The sequence below is a fragment of the Anguilla rostrata genome, chromosome 5, assembly GCF_018555375.3.
Source record: "Anguilla rostrata isolate EN2019 chromosome 5, ASM1855537v3, whole genome shotgun sequence".
Classification (NCBI taxonomy): domain Eukaryota; kingdom Metazoa; phylum Chordata; class Actinopteri; order Anguilliformes; family Anguillidae; genus Anguilla; species Anguilla rostrata.
The window spans coordinates 37,018,140-37,037,006 of record NC_057937.1 but is presented as its reverse complement, the minus strand read 5'-3'; the positions used below and the strand labels follow the sequence as shown (position 1 = coordinate 37,037,006).

Below are 18,867 nucleotides of genomic sequence, written 5' to 3'. Positions count from 1 at the left end.
GATGAGTGTTAATGTAAGGTCATTCTAATTTACTGTTACATATTCATAGTAAATTACAATTAAATGGCAACTATATACTGTGATTTCACCGTAAACGAGACTATGGATTAATGTGAAATAGCTGTATGTAGAATTACAGTAATCAGCTGTTTCTAAATTACAGTAATAACCTGTATTTTGACACAACTCAGTTCCCAGCAGTTTACAGTAAAATTGCAGTCAATGTCATTAAATCATGTAAATTTTACCACTTAATGTCATTTATAATAATAAATCATTTAATTAATGTAGTGCTTTTCTCACACTGAAAGTTCTGCATAGTGATGAGGGGCACTTCCAGCAACAACTTAGTTTTCCCTGGAGGTCTCCCATCTGCTTAGCTCCAGCCATTTATAAAAATAATAATAATAATAATAATAATAATAATAATAATAATAATAATTCATTGCATTTTTATAGCACTTTTCAAGATGCTCAAAGTGCTACACAGTGAAGGGGGGGAACTCACCTGAACCACCACCAATGTGTAGCATCCACCTGGGTCATGCAGGGCAGCCATTTTGCCCCAGAACGCTCACCACACATCAACTTAGGTGAAAAGGGAGCAAAGAGATAATACAGCTATAAAACCTCCAATGTAAACACAGTATACAGTCCAGTCAAAAAATTATATCTACACTGACATCCACTAAAAATCTAAAAGTTTTCTCAGAAAGGTGCAAACACTCTGGTCTGGGCGACATAGCTAGCTAACTGTTACCTCAAAGCTACGCCACACATAAAATGCAGGCTGCTTGAGTCATGTTCGTCCGTGCTAAATTAGACAACCAGTCGCAGAGACCGGAAAAAAACTGTATGCTGCTCACACACACTATTTTTTACAGTCTCTGGTTGAACAGCGAGCCTGTTGCGTTAGCTCTACCTACCCTCTCTGGCAGACCAACCACTGATGGGTGATGGAAAATGCGTCACTAACTGGCGACATAGCTCAGGAGGTAAGACCGATTGTCTGGCAGCCGGAGGGTTGCTCGTTCAAACCTCACCCTGGGCGTGTCGAAGTGTCCTTGAGCAAGACACCTAATCCCTAACTGCTCTGGTGAATGAGAGGCATCAATTGTAAAGCGCTTTGGATAAAAGCGCTATATAAATGCAGTCCATTTACCATTTAACTGTGCGCCGCTTGCGATTTTTTCCCGGGAATGTCGCAACAGACACCCAGTTCTTTAATCGTAAATTACTATAATAATAATATAAATTAATATAATAATAGGCTCAATCACCATTGTGATACCTAATTTGGCGATGGATAGTGACTTAACAGACATTTATTTTAATGAAAATCTTTGAGATAATTACTTTAACTGACGTTTAGCTAACAGTTACCATGAGGGGCAAAGTTAGCTTTAGGATAGATGGTAACGTTAGCTAATGTTAGTTAACATTCGTATATTAACTAGCCACAGCAGGTTGAAGTAGGTTTACAAAAAAGCTAACACTAAGCAAATTCATAAACATAACTTAATATTAACTTAGTTGACCTTACCTTGTGTGTTGGTGTGTTCAAATTGTTGGCTAGCTCAATGAGTTTGCACACGTTCTTTGCCTTGCTGCAACAATGGTCTTTGCATTGCAACCTGTTCAAGAGGCTCCACAAGTAATGTCACTGCTGCATGAGATGATCACCCGCGCCTCAACCAATCAGAGTGCCGTGCACGAAGTTTAGCTTGAACGGTGTGCTTTATTTGAACATAAAGTGAGCATTTCCTACTTTGTTTGAATTTGAATTCAATTTTTTTTTAACTATACAATGTGGAACTAAAATTTGAAAAACTAGAGGCAATTTACTTGACGGATCATTAGATTAAATCTGATTGGTTACCGCGACGCGGCGGTGCCTTGCCTGGAGGTCAGAGTTGAACTTTGGCCATCTCCCCCACTGCCTCCCCGCATCTCACTGTGCCACCTGCAATCCCAACATGCCTTGCGGGGGTCTGGTCGCCACCTCTCATTCAAAATGAATGGAGGTGGTGTCACCAAAGATATTTATACATGAAGATGGTGGACCCTGTAGAAACGCTCGGAGTCCAATTTTCAGACACCCTGACCATGTGACACTGCTAATGACGAGTCTGATTGTAGTCCAATGTTGGTACATGCGTGGACTAAGATGACGTTCTTACGCAATAAACAGAACATGCAGGCAACGAGGAGGTAAAAGTCATCGCACATCTTCAACAGCCAGGTAGGTAGCCTGGTTGGCCACACATCTCCACCAAGTCGCCTGAAATCTAGGAAAAGCTTCCTGACAACCGTAGAACCACTGAACACCCCACCAGCAGAAGAATGCCTCAACATCTGGAAGAAAAAGAAAGCCTTGTAGCGCAGTCCAGAAAAAGACTTGCAGAAAGCCCACTCCCGGTAGACATGAAGATTGCACCTGTAGAACATCTCCCTCCAGGCCCCAAAGACAACTGGGTGGACTGGAAAGCCCTAAACCGTCTTTGTGCCACAGTGGGAAGATGTAAGACAAACCTTCACAAATGGGAATTTTCCACCAGCTCAACAATGTGTGACTGTAAAACAGAGGCGCAGACCATGGACTACCTCATAGGATGCCCACTGTTGACAGCGACCTGCACCAGAGAAGACCTGGCCATGTACACTCTACAGGCCGAGCTTTGAGTAAAGAAGTGGGCAAGCACATTCTGACGTAGGACACGAAAAAAGAATAAGAACAGCCTGGGACTCAGATGAAGAAAATCATAGATTTCCTAGATTTAGCAAAGGGAAGAGGATTGTATGAATGCCACCTGTCTCAGCTGTTGATTGAAACTGAATAGAAAATGTAATCTCACGGGCATGCAGATGTTCGTCATCGAACAGCATGTGGTATGCTGAGTTGTTGCTCCCTCTGCTGACAGTAGCCATGACTGAATTACATACTGTTCATGGGAAGTACAAGAATTTCCACAGTGCTCAGTAGATACACAGTAATACAAAAAACAATATTCACATTTTGAATCTGTGCATGAATCTATTTGTGTCATTATGACATCAAAGCTATATGCTGTGTATATTTTAAAACTTTTTGTTAAATTTAATGAATACTTTTGATGAGTAGAATTGCTGAGGTTTCAACCAGCATTTACTTAAAAGGAGTTTGTGAATGCTATTTGTTATAGCTCTCATGCAGACGCAAATGGAATAGTCTCTCTTTACAGGCTTATGCATGTTCCTTGTTGGTTCTGTACTGACTCCATCTGACGCTGCATTACATATTGTTTCTCATAAATAAGGACTATTCTGATCTTTGCAGGGCTTTCATCCCGATTAATCTAAACAGCATCTTGGGGTTTAAATCTTTTTTTTTTTATCCCTTTCGCATCAATGTTTTTAAAAATATGGAGGTCACTAAATGTTTGGACCAAAGTAAATGACAATTGTCTGCTAACCAGACTTTCCAGCAATGATGCTTTAAGTTATGTTTTTAGGCAAATGCTCTCGGTCACACAGATCACTCTGTCGCTAAGACCGAAGATGTTAGACAGGTGTACACAGCAGTGGTTAGATAAGACGTTTTTTGTAAGGGTAGATGACAACTTCCACCACTGTGGTAGCTAGCAGCACAGAAATATGTTCCACTGTCTTGAACACTCAAGCTAGTTATATCTAAAGAACCTTTATCTTTTGCGTGCCCTGACAAATTAAATTTCCCTTTATACTTTTCGTCTTGATTGACAATATCATATTGGAGGAATCCAATAAGCTCTAATGCCTGTTGTCCTTGTACTCGCTGGTACCAGTACATAAACTGATAGTTGCTGCCATCATGTTTGCAAATGAGCTGGACATCATCTCTGGGGTTTCCAAAGAAAGAAGATGGGGTCTGCTCAACAGTGATGGCTCCCAAATATTCTGTGTGAGATGAATGAATGCATTACTGACAAACATTCAAATGAAGGTTCCATCAAACAAAGCAAAAGTCCATGAATATACAACAAAAAGAATGAGTGTAATTCAAATTACTGTATGAAGAAAACCTGAAAATGTGATTGAAGCTATTTCAATTCTCCTTACCGAAGTAACAAAGCAGACATGTAGTAAGCAGTTGATATAACGTTGTTCGCATCTTTAACAGGGAGGTGCTCAGATTACCTAATCATGGAGAGATTTGTTCTAATGCTGAAAGCACAAGAGACCTTGTGATCATTACTGGTTAGTGCTGTGACGTGAGTATCTGGAACGTTTTGTCATCTGTCAGTTTAGTATGCTAAATGTTTCTTGTTGATCATCATGAGGATGATGATAATGCTCCCTCTACTGGCAGAAACTCTCCTTGCATGATGTTTGGCTGTAATAAGATCACAAAAAGGGAACTGGATGATTGAAATTGTTAAATTTATCCCCTCCACCCATCCATTATCTTATCCTTACCCACTTATCCTGCCTATCCCAGCATGCATTGGGCGAGAGGCAGAAATACATCCTGGAGAGGCCGCCAATTTATTGCAGGGCACACACACCATTCACTCACACACTCACACCTATGGGCAATTTAGGGTCTCCAATCGGCCTACCTGCATGTCTCTAGACTGTGCGAGGAAAGCGGACCACTGACTTGAATTTGTCTGAACAAATCAAAAGACTCTCATCTGTGAAACACAGTATCTTCCAACCAGCGAATCACTGATAGCACACGGCAACTTAACCCATTTGAGGTCTCATGAAACTCACAGTGCCATCACCAGTTTACACCCCTCCTTTGATGATCTCCTGGGATTTCACTGCTGTTCACCACATAACACGTCTATTATCCACATGCAGTGTGAGGCCAGTCTGAAGTGGTTCATTACATATGGACCATACAGATTCTCAATCCCAACAGATCTTAGAAATGGTGTGAATGATTCAGTGAGTGCATGAAATGTACAGCAGAACAGAAAAACTTCTTAGACAGGTGTTTGCTGTAGTGGTTAGGTACGAGGGTTTTTGAGAGGATAAATGTCACCCTCCATGACTGTGGATGCTAGCTGCATAGAAATAACTGCCACTGTCCTCAGCATTCATGTTTGATATAGTTAGAACTCCTTTGCTTTCTGCATTCCCAGACAAAATAAACTTTCCCTCATACTCTTTATCCTGGTTGACATCGTTTAAAATTAGAAATCCACAATCCAAGGCAGTGGTACTTCCGGCTTGGTCAGACGTTCCTATGAACACAGTTGGCAGTGTTCGCGGGTGGGAAGCCGGTGAGAGTATGAGTCCTGATCGTTGCATTAGCGACTTCTACTGGTTGGTTGGGGCGCCTGTTCAGCAGGAAGGGGATCTAGGGGAGATAGCGTGAACCTTTGCACGCGTTACACTCTCACAGTGAATCTCCTCTGTCAGGTGAAAAGAAGCGGTGGCGACTCCACATGTATCGGAGGAGGCATGTGGTAGTCTACACCCTCCCCAGACCAACAGAAGGATAGCGCATTGACCAGGACCGTGATACACACGAGGAATTGGTATAACGACTAAATTGGGGAGAAAATGGGAGAAAAATTGCAAAAAAATAAATAAAAAACTAGAAATCCAACGAGCTCTAATGCCTGTTGTCCATTCAGTTGCTGGTACCAGTACATTCTGTTATAGCTCTTGTCATCATGTTGGCAGGTGAGCTCCATGTCATCTCCAAGTTTTACAAACTGAGCAACTGGAAACTGCTGCACATTGACGGCTCCTGTTAACTCTGCATAAGGGAGAGGAAAACATTACCGAGGACCACTGAAATAAAAAATGTAATTAAATAATCAGAAATAAACTATGCATTTCAATGTACACGATCCATGGATATCCAGTGATAAAAGCATATACTATTAAAAGCAAGATGAAGCTCTTACGAAACAGTCATAACAGGCAGCTAGGCAGTAGATAAAAGTTTACGTCCATGTTCAATATCCTTGTGCTTCCCGCGGACGACTGGACGCAGAGGAATTTAAAAAAAAAAAAAACCCACGTGGGGGCAGGGAGGGACCGAGACTCCCGGCTTCTTAGCAGGGTGGCCGACCTAAGGCAGAGGCAGAGGCCTACCCGGTCTTCCTAGTCTGAGTGCTCTCGCCCCGCGGGGTTAATCTGCCAGTAAACAAGGCGGCTTAACGGGTCTGTTCAGGATGTGCCCTTGGGTTCGGGTTGGGTCACCTGTGAACCAAGTGGTGGGAAGTACCTTAATTTCCCCCGGTTGGTGCGAAGATTCCAACAGATCTATATACAATATTCAGTTCAAATACCTTTATTCGGCCAAATAGGAGAATTCACACAGTGCTACAACACGCGCTACAAAAGGTGTGTTCTGTAATTTTCCTCAAACCTGTTTATCTCAGCCTGCACATAGTGCAGTTTTGCAGCTTGTCTCTAATTGGTTTCAACACATCGGATTTCTCAGAAACAGACTTGTTTAGACGTTCTGACTTCTTCAAGGCCACCTTCTGCACGGCCACGTACACCCAGGCCATCTTCCTGAGGATCTGCGCTCGGCGTGGCAGGTTGTGAGGACTCGTGGCAACGGCGCACATCCTGTGCGCGAACGCGGCCTGGAGTGTCGAGAAGACCCGGCTCGGCGGCGGCGGCGGCCCCCGCGTCATCCGAGAACGCCTGCTCTGCGGCCTGCATCAGGAGCGAGCATGCCCCCCAGTCTACCGTTTCGGCCACGACCCGATCAAGCGCTAAAAATTTACGACGGCTGCTGCGGACAGACTGGGGTCCCACGGGCCTCCAGGTCAGCCTGTAAAGCCAACAAAGTATAAAAACCCCATGGGGGGGGGGGGGGGGGGGGGGGGACCGAGACTCCCGGCTTCCTAGCCTGAGCGCTCTCGCCCCGCGGGGTTAATGAGCCGGTAAACAAAGCGGCTTAATGGATCTGTTCAGGATGTGCCCTTGGGTTAGGGTGAGTCACCTGTGAACCAAGTGGTGGAAAGTACCTTAATTTCCCCCGATTGGTGCGAAGATTCCAACAGATTTACGCACAATATTCAGTTCAGATACCTTTATTCAGCCGAATAGGAGAATTCACACAGTGCCACAACACGCGCCACAAAAGGCGTGTTCTGTAATTTTCCTCAAACCTGTTTGTCTCAGCCTGCGCGTAGTGCAGTTTTGCAGCTTGTCTCTAATTGGTTTCAACACATCGGATTTCTCAGAAACAGACTTGTTTAGACGTTCTGACTTCTTCAAGGCCACCTCCTGCATGGCCAAGCATGCCAGGGCCATCCTCCTGAGGATCTGAGCTCGGTGTGACAGGTATGTGGCCATCGCCTGCACGACTACGTACGCCCGGGCCATCCTCCTGAGGATCTACGCTTGGCGCGGCTGGTCGTGAGGACTCGCGGCGTTGGTGTGCACCTTGTGCGCAAATGCGGCCAGGGGCGTTGAGAAGTCCCGGCTCGGCTTGGCGGGGGCGGTGGCGGCCCTCGCGTCATCTGAGAATGCCTGCATCAGGCGCAAGCACACCCCCCAGTCTCCCGTTTCGGCCACGACCCCGATCAAGCGCTAAAAATGTATGACGGCTGCTGCAGACCGACTGGGGTCCCACGGGCCTCCTGGTCAGCCTGTAAAGCCGACGTAGTTTAAAAAAATAAACTTTTTTGGAGCGGGACCGAGACTCTGGTCTTTCTAGCCTGAGCGTTCTCGCCCCGCGGGGTTAATCTGCCGGTAAATAAGGCAGCTTAACGGGTCTGTTCGGGCTGTGCCCTTGGGTTAGGGTTGGGTCACCTGTGAACCAAGTGGTGGAAAGTACTTTAATTTCCCACGGTCGGTGCGAAGAGTCCAACACAATATTTAGTTCAAATACCTTTATTCAGCTGAATAGGAGAACATTTTATTTATCAGGCGCCTTTCTGAACACTGAATGAGAGGTGGCGGCCAGACCCCGCAAGGCATGTTGGGATTGCCGGTGGCACGGCGAGAGGTGGTGAGGCCGCGGGGAGATGGCCAAAGTTCAACTTTGACCCCCTCGCGATAACCAATCTTATTTGATCTAATGATTTGTCAAGTTTTTTTCTATTTTAGTTCCACATTCTATCGTTCCACAATGGAGGACCTAACTTGTAATTGCCGTATCGGGTTTCCCAACTTAATAAAATCTCCTACTGAGACACTGATAAGAGGAACGCAGCGTGGAGAAAAGTCTATAAAATAGCTGGTGGCTCTGCTATGTAATTATCGCCGTTACTATTTGTTATCACTGTCCTGTCTGAAAAAAATTTTTGCAGTAACCTAGGTCTGAAAAATGTTAATTATGCTGTCTAGCTAGGTTGTTCTAATGTCTAGCTAGTGAGTAGCAACCAACAGTAACAAAAAAAAAATTCTTCGTAATCTATTAGTTGCTAGTTGTTCGTTTCTACCAGCCACCTAGCTAGCTACTGTAACCAGATATAACTTTGAAGGCATTAGCTGGCTAATTAGCCATACAGTGTTTTTGTTGTTGGTTGTTACTCACTAGCTAGACATTAGACAGCCAAGCTAGGCAGCTGACTAACATCTTTCAGATCTAGGTTAGTGCAAAAATGATTTTTATTCAGACAGGACAATGAATATGAAACACGACATTAAACCCGGTCAACATTTAACGAACACAACTGTCTGTCAAAAATAGGTGACACGTCTGCAAATAGCCGATTGTGGGGATGCGGCATGGCGCCAGGCAGCCGCTGCAGCATATAGTGTGGCTTTACTGTAAGGGCGTTATTCTAACGTAGCTAAATGCTACATTGTAACCAGAGAATTATCGACCATTAGAGAGCTCTGGGATTGGGCCATGGAATTGGGTGGATGCTTCCACTGATCAAATGTAGGGATCTTGCCAGTGATACAGTGTGGTCAAATTACACACAACATTTATCTAAACTACAAAGTTTTTTGAGACAAGTCTGAAGCCATTCACTACATGTGGTCTAAACAGATTCCCAACAGATCTTAAATGTTTCAGTTTGAAACAGCTGGTCAGCCTGTAAAGCCTATAATATATAATCTCCTGGATGTCACTAATATGCTGGCATGCTCTTCACCACATAATATGCATATGAGTTTACGACATACGCAACTGAATGAAAAAACGTCTTAGACAGGTGTTTGCAGCTGTGGTTAGGTAGGAGGGTTTTTGAAAGGATAAAAGACACCCTCCACCACTGTGGATACTAGCTGCACAGAAATAAGTGCCACTGTCTCCAGCATTCATATTTGATATAGTTAGAAATCCTTTGCTTTTTGCGTTCCCAGACAAATTAAACTTTCCCTTGTACTCTTTATCCTGGTTGACATCTTCAAAATATAGAAATCCAACAAGCTCCAGTGCCTGTTGTCCATTCAGTTGCTGGTACCAGTACATTCTGTCATAGTTGCTGTCATCGTGTTGACAGGTGAGCTTCATGCCTTCCCCAGGTTTTACAAATTGAGCGATTGGAGATTGCTGCACATTGATGGCTCCTGTGGAATCTATAAGGGAGAACAGTGTTACAGAGCATCGCTAAAATAGATAAAATAATCAAGAACAAGAAATGCTTCTAAATGTATCAAGTTCATAGAAAAGAACTTGCAGAAAAGATATTTGATGAAAACCAAGATGACGCTCTTACCCAGTAGACAGAACATGTATGCAAAGAGGAGGTAAAAGTCATTGCACATCTTCAACAGCCTGGTGCTCAGATGGGACAATCATAGATTTATTAGATTTAGCAAAGAGAAGAGGACTGTGTGAATGCCACCTGTCTCAGCTATCAAGTGGAACTGAATAGAAAATTTTATCTCATGGGCATGTCGATGTTTGTCATCGAAAAGCATGTGGTATACTGAGTATTTGCTCCCTCTGCTGACAGTAGCCATCACTGAATTACATACTGTTCATCAGAAGTGAAAAAAGTTCAACATTGCTGAGTAGATGCACATTAATAAAAAAACAAATAATGTATTTACATTTTGTGAATGTATTGTGAATGTATTTGTATCATTAAAATATCAAAGCTATATGCCGTGTATATTTTAAAAAAAACAACAAAAAAATAAACTTTTGTTTCCTTGCCCTGACAAATTTAATTTATACTTTCCCTCTTGGATGACATCATCGCTGGTTCCATTCCGTACACACAAAAAGCATAATTTATTAAATCATGATGAATTCCTAAACAACAGACAATTGACACAGGAAGCAATTTAATAACAGGTTCCACAGAGGTTTCAGCCAGCATTTACTTAAAAGGAGTTTGAATGCTATTTGTTATAGTGCTCATGCAGATGCAAATGGAGATGTCTGTCTTCACAGGCCAATGCATCTTCCTTGTTGAGTAATGAGATCGGTTCTGTACTGACTCTGCTGGCAGTGTCGGAGACTGCATGACATATTTCTCATATACAGCAAGTGACATGAATACAGTTCTGAGAAGTTTAACTTAAATTAGGACTGTCTGATCTTTGCAGGGCTTTCATCTCGGTGAATCCAAACAGCATCTTGGGACTATTTATCCCCTTCGCATCAATGTTTTGAAAAATTTGGTGGTTGTTAAATGTTTGGACCAATGTAAATGACTATTATCTGCAAACCAGACTTTCAAGAAGTGTTTTAAGGTATGTTATAAATGCTCTCAGTCACACAGATCACTCAGTTGCTAAGACAGAAGATGTTAAACAGGTGAACACAACAGTGGTTAGATAAGATGTTATTTTGTAAGGGTAGATGACAACTTCCACCACTGTGGTAGCTAGCAGCACAGAAATATGTTCCACTGTCTTCAACACTCAAGCTAGATATATATAAAGATCCTCTCTCTTTTGAATTCCCTGTCAAATTAAATTTCTTGTACTTTTCTTCTTTACTGTCAAAATCATAATTGAGGAATCCAATAAGCTCTAATGCTTGTTGTCCTTTCACTCGCTGGTACCAGTACATATACTGATAGTTGCTGCCATCATGTTTGCAGATGAGTTGGGCATCATCTTTGGGGTTTCCAAAGAGAGAAGATGGGGTCTGCTCAACAGTGATGGCTCCCAAGTATTCTGCATGAGATGAATTAATTAATTGCTGACAAATATTAAAATGAAGTTTCAACAAACCAAGAAAAATGCCATGAAATTACAACACAAATAATTTGTGAAATTCAAATTACAATAACTGTATGAACATTGAAAATGTGATTAATGCTATTTAAATTTCTTACCAAAGCAACATAGCAGACATGTTGTAAGCAGTTGGTACAAAGTTGTTTGCATCGTTAATACAGAGGTGCCCAGATGATCTGATCATGGAGAGATTTGTTCTAATCACTAATGCTGACAGCACGAGAGACCTTGTGATCATGATTGGCTGGTGCTGTGACATGAATATCTGGAATATGTTATCTGTCAGTTTAGTGTGCTGAATGTTCCTTGTTGATCATCATGAGGCTGATGGTAATGCTCCCTCTACTGGTAGAAACGCTCCATGCATGATGTTTTGTCTGTAATAAGAGCATAACAAGGGAGCTTGATAAATGCAATGAAAATTTTAAATGCAATTAGTTATTTAATGAGAAACCACCAAATTGATGGATGGTGAAAAGTTGATGATGAATGTGTATTGATTTTTTTATTGTGTAATACATTTAGCACAGTGATAATGAAAAGAGTGCACTCTTTTGAGTTTGAAAATGTTTACAGCATTTATTTGGTGAAAATGAATACAATTTGTTTTGTGTGTAGAACAGGGCTGCCAAACATTGTTCCAAGAGATCTACCATCCTGTAGGTTTTCATTTCAACCCTAATTTGGCACGCATGAATCTACGAATTTGCAGTTCAAGAAATCTCTTGGTGTTGAATGAGGGAGTTGTTAGGATTGGAGTGAAAACCTACAGGATGGGTGATCTCCAGGAGCAGAATTGGGCAGCCATGATCTTGATATTTTTGTTAAAATCCACCCACAAATGCCCCCCCCCCCCCCCCAATTTATCAATGTTTTCAATAATAATCACTACATGTTTGGACCATACAAAATTATATCAATCTTCTAAACAGTGTTTCCCATGTTTTCAGTATGTGAATGTTTTTAGACACATAGATAATGATTGATGGGGTTAATTTTTTTTAGAGATTTAGCTTTAGTGAGCAAGATAAATTAAATATTTTCCCTTTAAAAGGAATGGTCTTTAAACTGGTGTCAGTGCAGAACTCCGACACAAACAACAACAGTTAACAGAAGTGCATGAATTATGATTGAGATGTCCATGCATTCAATGCTCAAGGCAAAACATGGGAGGAACTGCAGATCGCTTGAGAGTACAGTAGGTATCGATGTGGAATGAGAGCAACCAGTCACATAGAAAATGGTGGTGGCCCAAGACCCCCTAATTTTTCAGCAGTGAGGAACCCACTGATTTCACCTGCCTGTTTATATCATATATAAACATATTACCTGATATATCTAATTAAAGGTCAAGTGGTGGGAATATGATTTGTTCTTCCTGGCATGCATTTATTTTTTTGGACATAATGTGGCTTTACGAGGGTCAACCATCCCTCAGTAGACAGTTAAAGGATCTGGCTGAGAACGATGAGCATCACCTTCCAATACGGGCGTTGAACTTGTGTTTGGAATGAAAACCAGCATGCACATGGGGGCTGATTTTGAGAACCCCTGCGCTATGCAACTGCACAGAGAATGTCAGCTTCTGAAGACCTGGTATTGTTGTTTGTGAATGTATCACTGGATGAGGAGCAGACTTTATGTCTCTCAGAGAAAGAAAAGTTACCAGGTAGGTTTAGTTGGCAGAGATAAAGTTGGAAGGTTTTCGTAAGGGTTCAAGACCCCTTGTACCACTGCGCCTACTTGCTGCGCAGAAATATGTGCCTCTGTCTTCAGCACTCAGCTGTGAGATAAGCAAAGAACTTATTTCCATTTCCTGTCAAATTAAATTTTCCTTTATACTTTTCATCTTGGTTTACTTCGGCATCCAAAAGGAATCCAACCAGCTCAACTTGCTGGTACCACAGCATTGTGTAATAGCTGCTGTCATCATGTTGGCAGGTGAGCTGGACATCATCACTGAGTTTTCCAAAGAGAGAAGATGGGGACTGCTGTACAGTGATGGCTCTTGAGAATCCTGCACAAAAGAGGAGATTGTTTCAAATGAAGAGCTAAACACATTATGTAAGTGTAATAAGTGAAACAAATATTTACATTAATATTATTTATTATATATTAAAGTATAATGCAAGCAGCCAAGATATTTGATATTTATACTTTCCTAACAGAGACATCGTGTAGACATGGAGTATAAAGCAGACTCTCTCCATCTTAAAAGTTCCGGGGGTTCATATTTATCACATCATAGAGAAGAATTTTCTTGTTTCAGAACATGAGTAAACTGAGCAGACTGGCACTCTAAACTCTCAGCTCATCTCGGTTCTCTTGTGAGCCCTGTGGTCACAAGTTCCATTTGAGGCCTCATGTTGCTAGTAATGGCTCCCCCTACTGGTAGGCTGTCTCCCTGCATGACCTTTTGTTTACGGGTGAGGCAATGCTGCCCCACTGTGCTGAGTTGCTGCAGAGAAGTACACAGCACTGTCTGATATCTGCGGGGCTTTGATCCTGAATGATCCAGAAAGAAATCTCTGGTTTCTTTATTTCATATTTCTGTGAAGTGTTGCTGAAGTTACTCAAATCCTGATTCTAGATTACTGAGACTATTGGCAATTAACTCCTTTGACAGGTATCTGCCAGTACCAATAATAATCCTGTAAGCTGTTGGAATCAGGAGAGCAGGAGATCTCAGCAGAAGCCCCGGCCTTCTTCAAGAGTTACTGGGGCGACTGATTGATAGCAGCTTCCTGAACACATGCTGTGGAAACACACCCAAATTGATTTGAAGTTAAAAAAAATATATATTTAAGACAAACTGAAGCAAAATAGCTAAATGCTGCAGGCAACTCAATGTGAATTGCAAATTGAGCTTATGTTTACATAATAGCTTATAATAGCTTATACATGCCATTTGAAATCTAAATTTGAATCCTTGTCAGCTTGTACAAAAAATATGAACACTACCTTCCAGTAGAATATTTCAAGATAATATTTTCTTCGGGTTTTTGGATCACAGTAAACGGTGAAAAGCAGTGACTCGCATAAAGAAGCAAATGACACAGGAAATTACACAACCATTGAAAAACAATATTGACAGACAAATTAGTGACAGCCAAGAAATTAACCTTGAAACAATCATTATAAAAATGTTTTAATATTTTTAAAAAATATTATCACATAACATTGTGTGCAATGAGAGTCAGATATTATAAAGGCAAATTACTTGAGCATTAAGCATTTCAGTTCAGCAACAGTTGAAACTAAACTAAGTCAATTAAAAAATTTTCCACTTACATCTGACCAAATTTACAATATAAGGTGAACTGGCTAAGAGAAATAAATATTGATATACATCCATTCATATATCCATCAATTTTTTGTATCAACTTTTGTATTCTACAACATGAGGGGCAACATTTACACACATATGCCTGCAACCACTTCCTATTTATTTGTAAAATATATTGTTATTATCTGAACAGCACAGCCCAATGATAAAAACCTACAGTTAGAGGAAGTGGCTTTGGCTTTTAAAAACATGACATTTATGGCTGTATTGTGGTCCCTTGTCTCAAATCCTATTCTTTTGATAATCCATGTCAGAGTGCAAAGCAGCAAGACTTTTCAACGTGCAGGTTCTTTTGGACACATAGAGACTGACAACAGTTTGATTACCACATTTCACTTTATCTAGATCCTTCAAGTTAATCCCTAGAATGACACTGAGAATACAGACAGGTGTTGCAGCTGCAGCAGTGGTTAATGTATTTTGACAGCCTTAAAGAGAGCATTTACCACTGTGCATACTAGCTGCACAGAAATACATGCCGCTGTCCTCAGCTTTTAAGCCTGAGATAAGCAAAGAACCACTTTCCCGTGAATTTCCTGAGAGGTTAAACTTTCCTTCATACTCTTTGTCCTGGTTGACCATTTCATAATTAAGAAATCCAACAAGCTCCAAGTGCTGCTGTCCTTTCACTTGCCGGTACCAGAACATGTACTGATAGCTGCTGTCATTGTGTTTGCAGGTGAGGAGGGCTGTTTTGTGCAGACTTCCAAAGAGAGAAGCTGGAGATTGCTGCACATTGATCGCTGCTGTGAACTCTGCAAAAGAGGAACGAGAGCCTTACTGACGAACAGTCGAATTGAGTCGTTACTACTTTACTCTGGAAAGAGAGTTAACAGTTAGAAACAAAAGTAAGAACAAACATTTAAATACAATCCATGTTCCATCAATGTAGAATGTATTTAAATGAAATCCCTCATGTAGCTCTTACGCATTAAACAAACAGTGAGTAGGTAGCACACTCTGTCCATCTTCAATTGCCTGGTCCTGAGATGAACAATGTCAGTAATGGTTTTATATAGCACTGATTGAATAGAAGAGGATTATGTGAGTATTAACTCACTACCTATCTAAACTGTAAGAGTGTATGGGACAGACCACTCCTCTGCAAGCCTGTCTCTATTGGTTGAACACCCTCAAAGAAAGAACAATGACTCTTTATAGGCGGTATTTGTCCTTACATGGAATATTTAAACAAAAAACAGTAAGGGGTAATCTCTGCAGTCTGAAGGAGCCAAGCTTCTGTCTTTTAAGGATCCTTAATGAAAAATGACATAACCCGTCAGATTATAAAACGAGGTGGGGATTATCACACATAGACATGTAGACAAAACCACTTCCTAAATGATTTTTTCATAATGTATAGTATGATCAAAAGCATAAAATATGACTGAATTTTTATCCTAACAAAAGTTATTACTTAGATCTCAATGAGAAAGAGGTTTGTAGTTGTGTGTAGCAGTGGCTATGGGAGAAAGATGTGATTAAAGACACTTCGCACCGCAGTGAAAACTAGCAGCAAAGAAATATGTACCACTGTCTTCAGAATCTGACTCAGAGTCAACTAAAAAGCACTCAGTTACCCTCTGCTCTCTCCTTGTAGTTTTTAGACAGGAGAGTCCACATGGTTCACCACTGTGGTGAAGCAGCACAGTAGTACAGTGCGGAGTCTTCAGGCTGAACTCCGGTAATCATGAGTTCTGTTTTTGGCAGACTTTTCCTGGACACTGTAAACCTGTCAGGGATCCCATCATTCTTCTCTGTTACTTCCTCAGAGTTAGCAGTGGAGAAGAGAAATTTTAGAGGTCCATTGTTCTTCTGTTGATACCAGTACATGTATGTTTGAGAGGTGCTCTGGGTGCAGTTCATGACAGCAGACTGCCCTGGTTTCAGCAGTAGAACACCAGGGCTCTGGATGACTTCAACACCAGACTGACTCACTGCACCTGTCAGGAGTAGAGATTAAATTTAGGCTTTAGATTATTAAAACATGAAAATTCGCTGTTTAACAAAAAATACAAATTAAAAGTATTTTAATAAAAAAGGTTTGTATAATTAGTTTAATTTTCTGTCTTTTATTTACTAACACCTACTTGGCATAAGTAAAGCAAACCACTGAAAGAACACAACATAGTACATTTTCTCTTGGCAGAATAGACTGGTTTTCATGATGAATTTCCTGCACTGCAGGTTAAATCCTCCTCACCCCCTCCTCCTTGGTCTCTGATGACATCACAACCGGTAGAGTTGCTAGTCACACTATTGCTATTTCTATCATTAACATCATAATTATTTGATCTACAAGGTCTGACCCCTGACCTGAATTTGTCTGAACAGATCAAAAGGCTCGCATCTGTGAAACACAGTATCTTTCCAACCAGCAAGTCACTAATAGCACACGGCAACTTAACCCATTTGAGGTCTCATGAAACTCACAGTGCCATCACCAGTTTACACCCCTCCTTTGATGATCTCCTGGGATTTCACTGCTGTTCACCACATAACACGTCTATTATCCACATGCAGTGTGAGGCCAGTCTGAAGTGATTCATTACATGTGGATCATACAGATTCCCAATCCCAACAGATCTTAGAAATGGTGCGAACGATTCAGTGACTGTAAGACATTCACAACAGATCAGAAAAAATTCTTAGACAGGTGTTTGCAGCAGTGGTTGGGTAGGAGGGTTTTTGAGAGGATAAAAGGCATTCTCCATCACTCTGGATGCTAGCTGCTCAGAAATAAGTGCCACTGTCCTCAGCATTCATGTTTGATATATTTAGAACTCCTTTGCTTTCTGCATTCCCAGACAAAATAAACTTTCCCTTGTACTCTTTATCCTGGTTGACATCGTTTAAAAATAGAAATCCAACCAGTTCTAATGCCTGTTGTCCATTCAGTTGCTGGTACCAGTACATTCTGTTATAGCTCTTGTCATCATATTGGCAGGTGAGCTCTATGTCATCTCTAAGTTTTACAAACTGAGCAACTGGAAACTGCTGCACATTGATGGCTCCTGTTAACTCTGCATAAGGGAGAGGAAAACATTACCGAGGATCACTGAAATAGAAAATATAATTAAATAATCAGAAATAAACTATGCATTTCAATGTACACAATCCATGGATAACCAGTGATAAAAGCATATACTATTAAAAGCAAGATGAAGCTCTTACGAAATAGACATAACAGGCAGCTAGGCAGTAGATAAAATTCTACGTCCATCTTCAATATCCTTGTGCTGAGATGAATAGTATAAGTGGTGTCAGTTTCTTAGGTGACACAGAAGTGAATGGAATGGATATTTTTCTGCAGGCATATGGGTCTGGCGGAGGCCACATGGTAATCTGTGAAGAATGTTACCCTCTAGAGGCAGTATCTATCCCTACAAGGCTTGTTATAAATACAAGGACTACTTCTTTCCAAATAAAAAGGGCATGGTGGCTTTTACCTTGAATGATTCAGGCATTATTTCTCTGTTTTTTTCTTTTGTCTCTCACAGAGAGTACCTTCCGAATATTACAATCACTTAGCAGAGTTTTTACCCACAGTGGCATACAGAAGTGAAGACCATCAGTGTAACACACAGGAATGCAAAAATGCAGCATCACATCTCTGGCTCCTACAACATGGTGGCTTCAAAATGCTTTTCACCAAGCCTAGCATCAGTGGGTGATGTCACAGTGACTTGGTCCATATTTTCTACAGTTCATGATTTGGACACAGCATAAGTAAGATAGGCAAGTAGCAGGAGTGCACAATATGGAAATTCTTGGGCCCACTGTATAGCAGCACCCAATATAGAGCTCCCCATGAAAATATATTTCTTAAAACTTATTTTAAAACTCAGTTAACAAGCATTATGTTTCATTTGAAAAGAAGATTCTGAAATTATTATTATTATTATTATTATTATTATTATTATTATTATTATTATTATTATTATTATTATTTTGGGCAAAACCACTGTAAATAAATATTTTGGGTATATTTTGCCCCATATGAAGTATATGCAGTGCAAGTTTAAGTTTAGCAACAAAAGTTTTGCACACACACACACACACACAAGCTGGACTTGTTTCATGTGTGACGAAACAAGGGACGAAACGTCACAAAATGAAAATGTTTCATATAATACCCTCGTCGTGGTTATTACCAGACACTAAGGAATATTTTTCTTTAGTTATTCGTTGTATAGAGAAAAGCGAAAATAGAGATCGATCGCATCTACCATTGTGAGAGGATCCAGTTTGTGGTAGGTTTTTATTGCGACCGATTACTTTTCGTTGTGTGACCGATTACTTTTGCTGTCACACACTGCCCTCACATCAGGTTTCACCTTAAATGTGTATGTGTGTGTGCGCGCGCGTTTGTGTGCGTGTATGCACGGGAGCTCGCGTGTTTCGTCATACAAGGCGATGTCTCATATGACGAA

At 41.1% G+C, this 18,867-nt stretch overlaps 1 protein-coding gene across 1 annotated transcript; it reads right to left on the bottom strand.

The window, feature by feature from the left end:
• Positions 1–2,966: 2,966 nt before the first annotated feature.
• Positions 2,967–11,344, bottom strand: LOC135256016 (uncharacterized). Its single transcript, XM_064337890.1, has 8 exons — positions 11,187–11,344; positions 9,612–11,025; positions 9,175–9,471; positions 7,337–7,457; positions 6,465–6,763; positions 5,580–5,731; positions 5,207–5,326; positions 2,967–3,937 (listed from the first exon to the last, which is right to left on the bottom strand). Exons 2-8 carry the CDS (start codon positions 9,658–9,660, stop codon positions 3,515–3,517), a joined length of 1,461 nt encoding a protein of 486 aa, XP_064193960.1. The 5' UTR covers positions 9,661–11,025; positions 11,187–11,344; the 3' UTR covers positions 2,967–3,514.
• Positions 11,345–18,867: the final 7,523 nt, after the last annotated feature.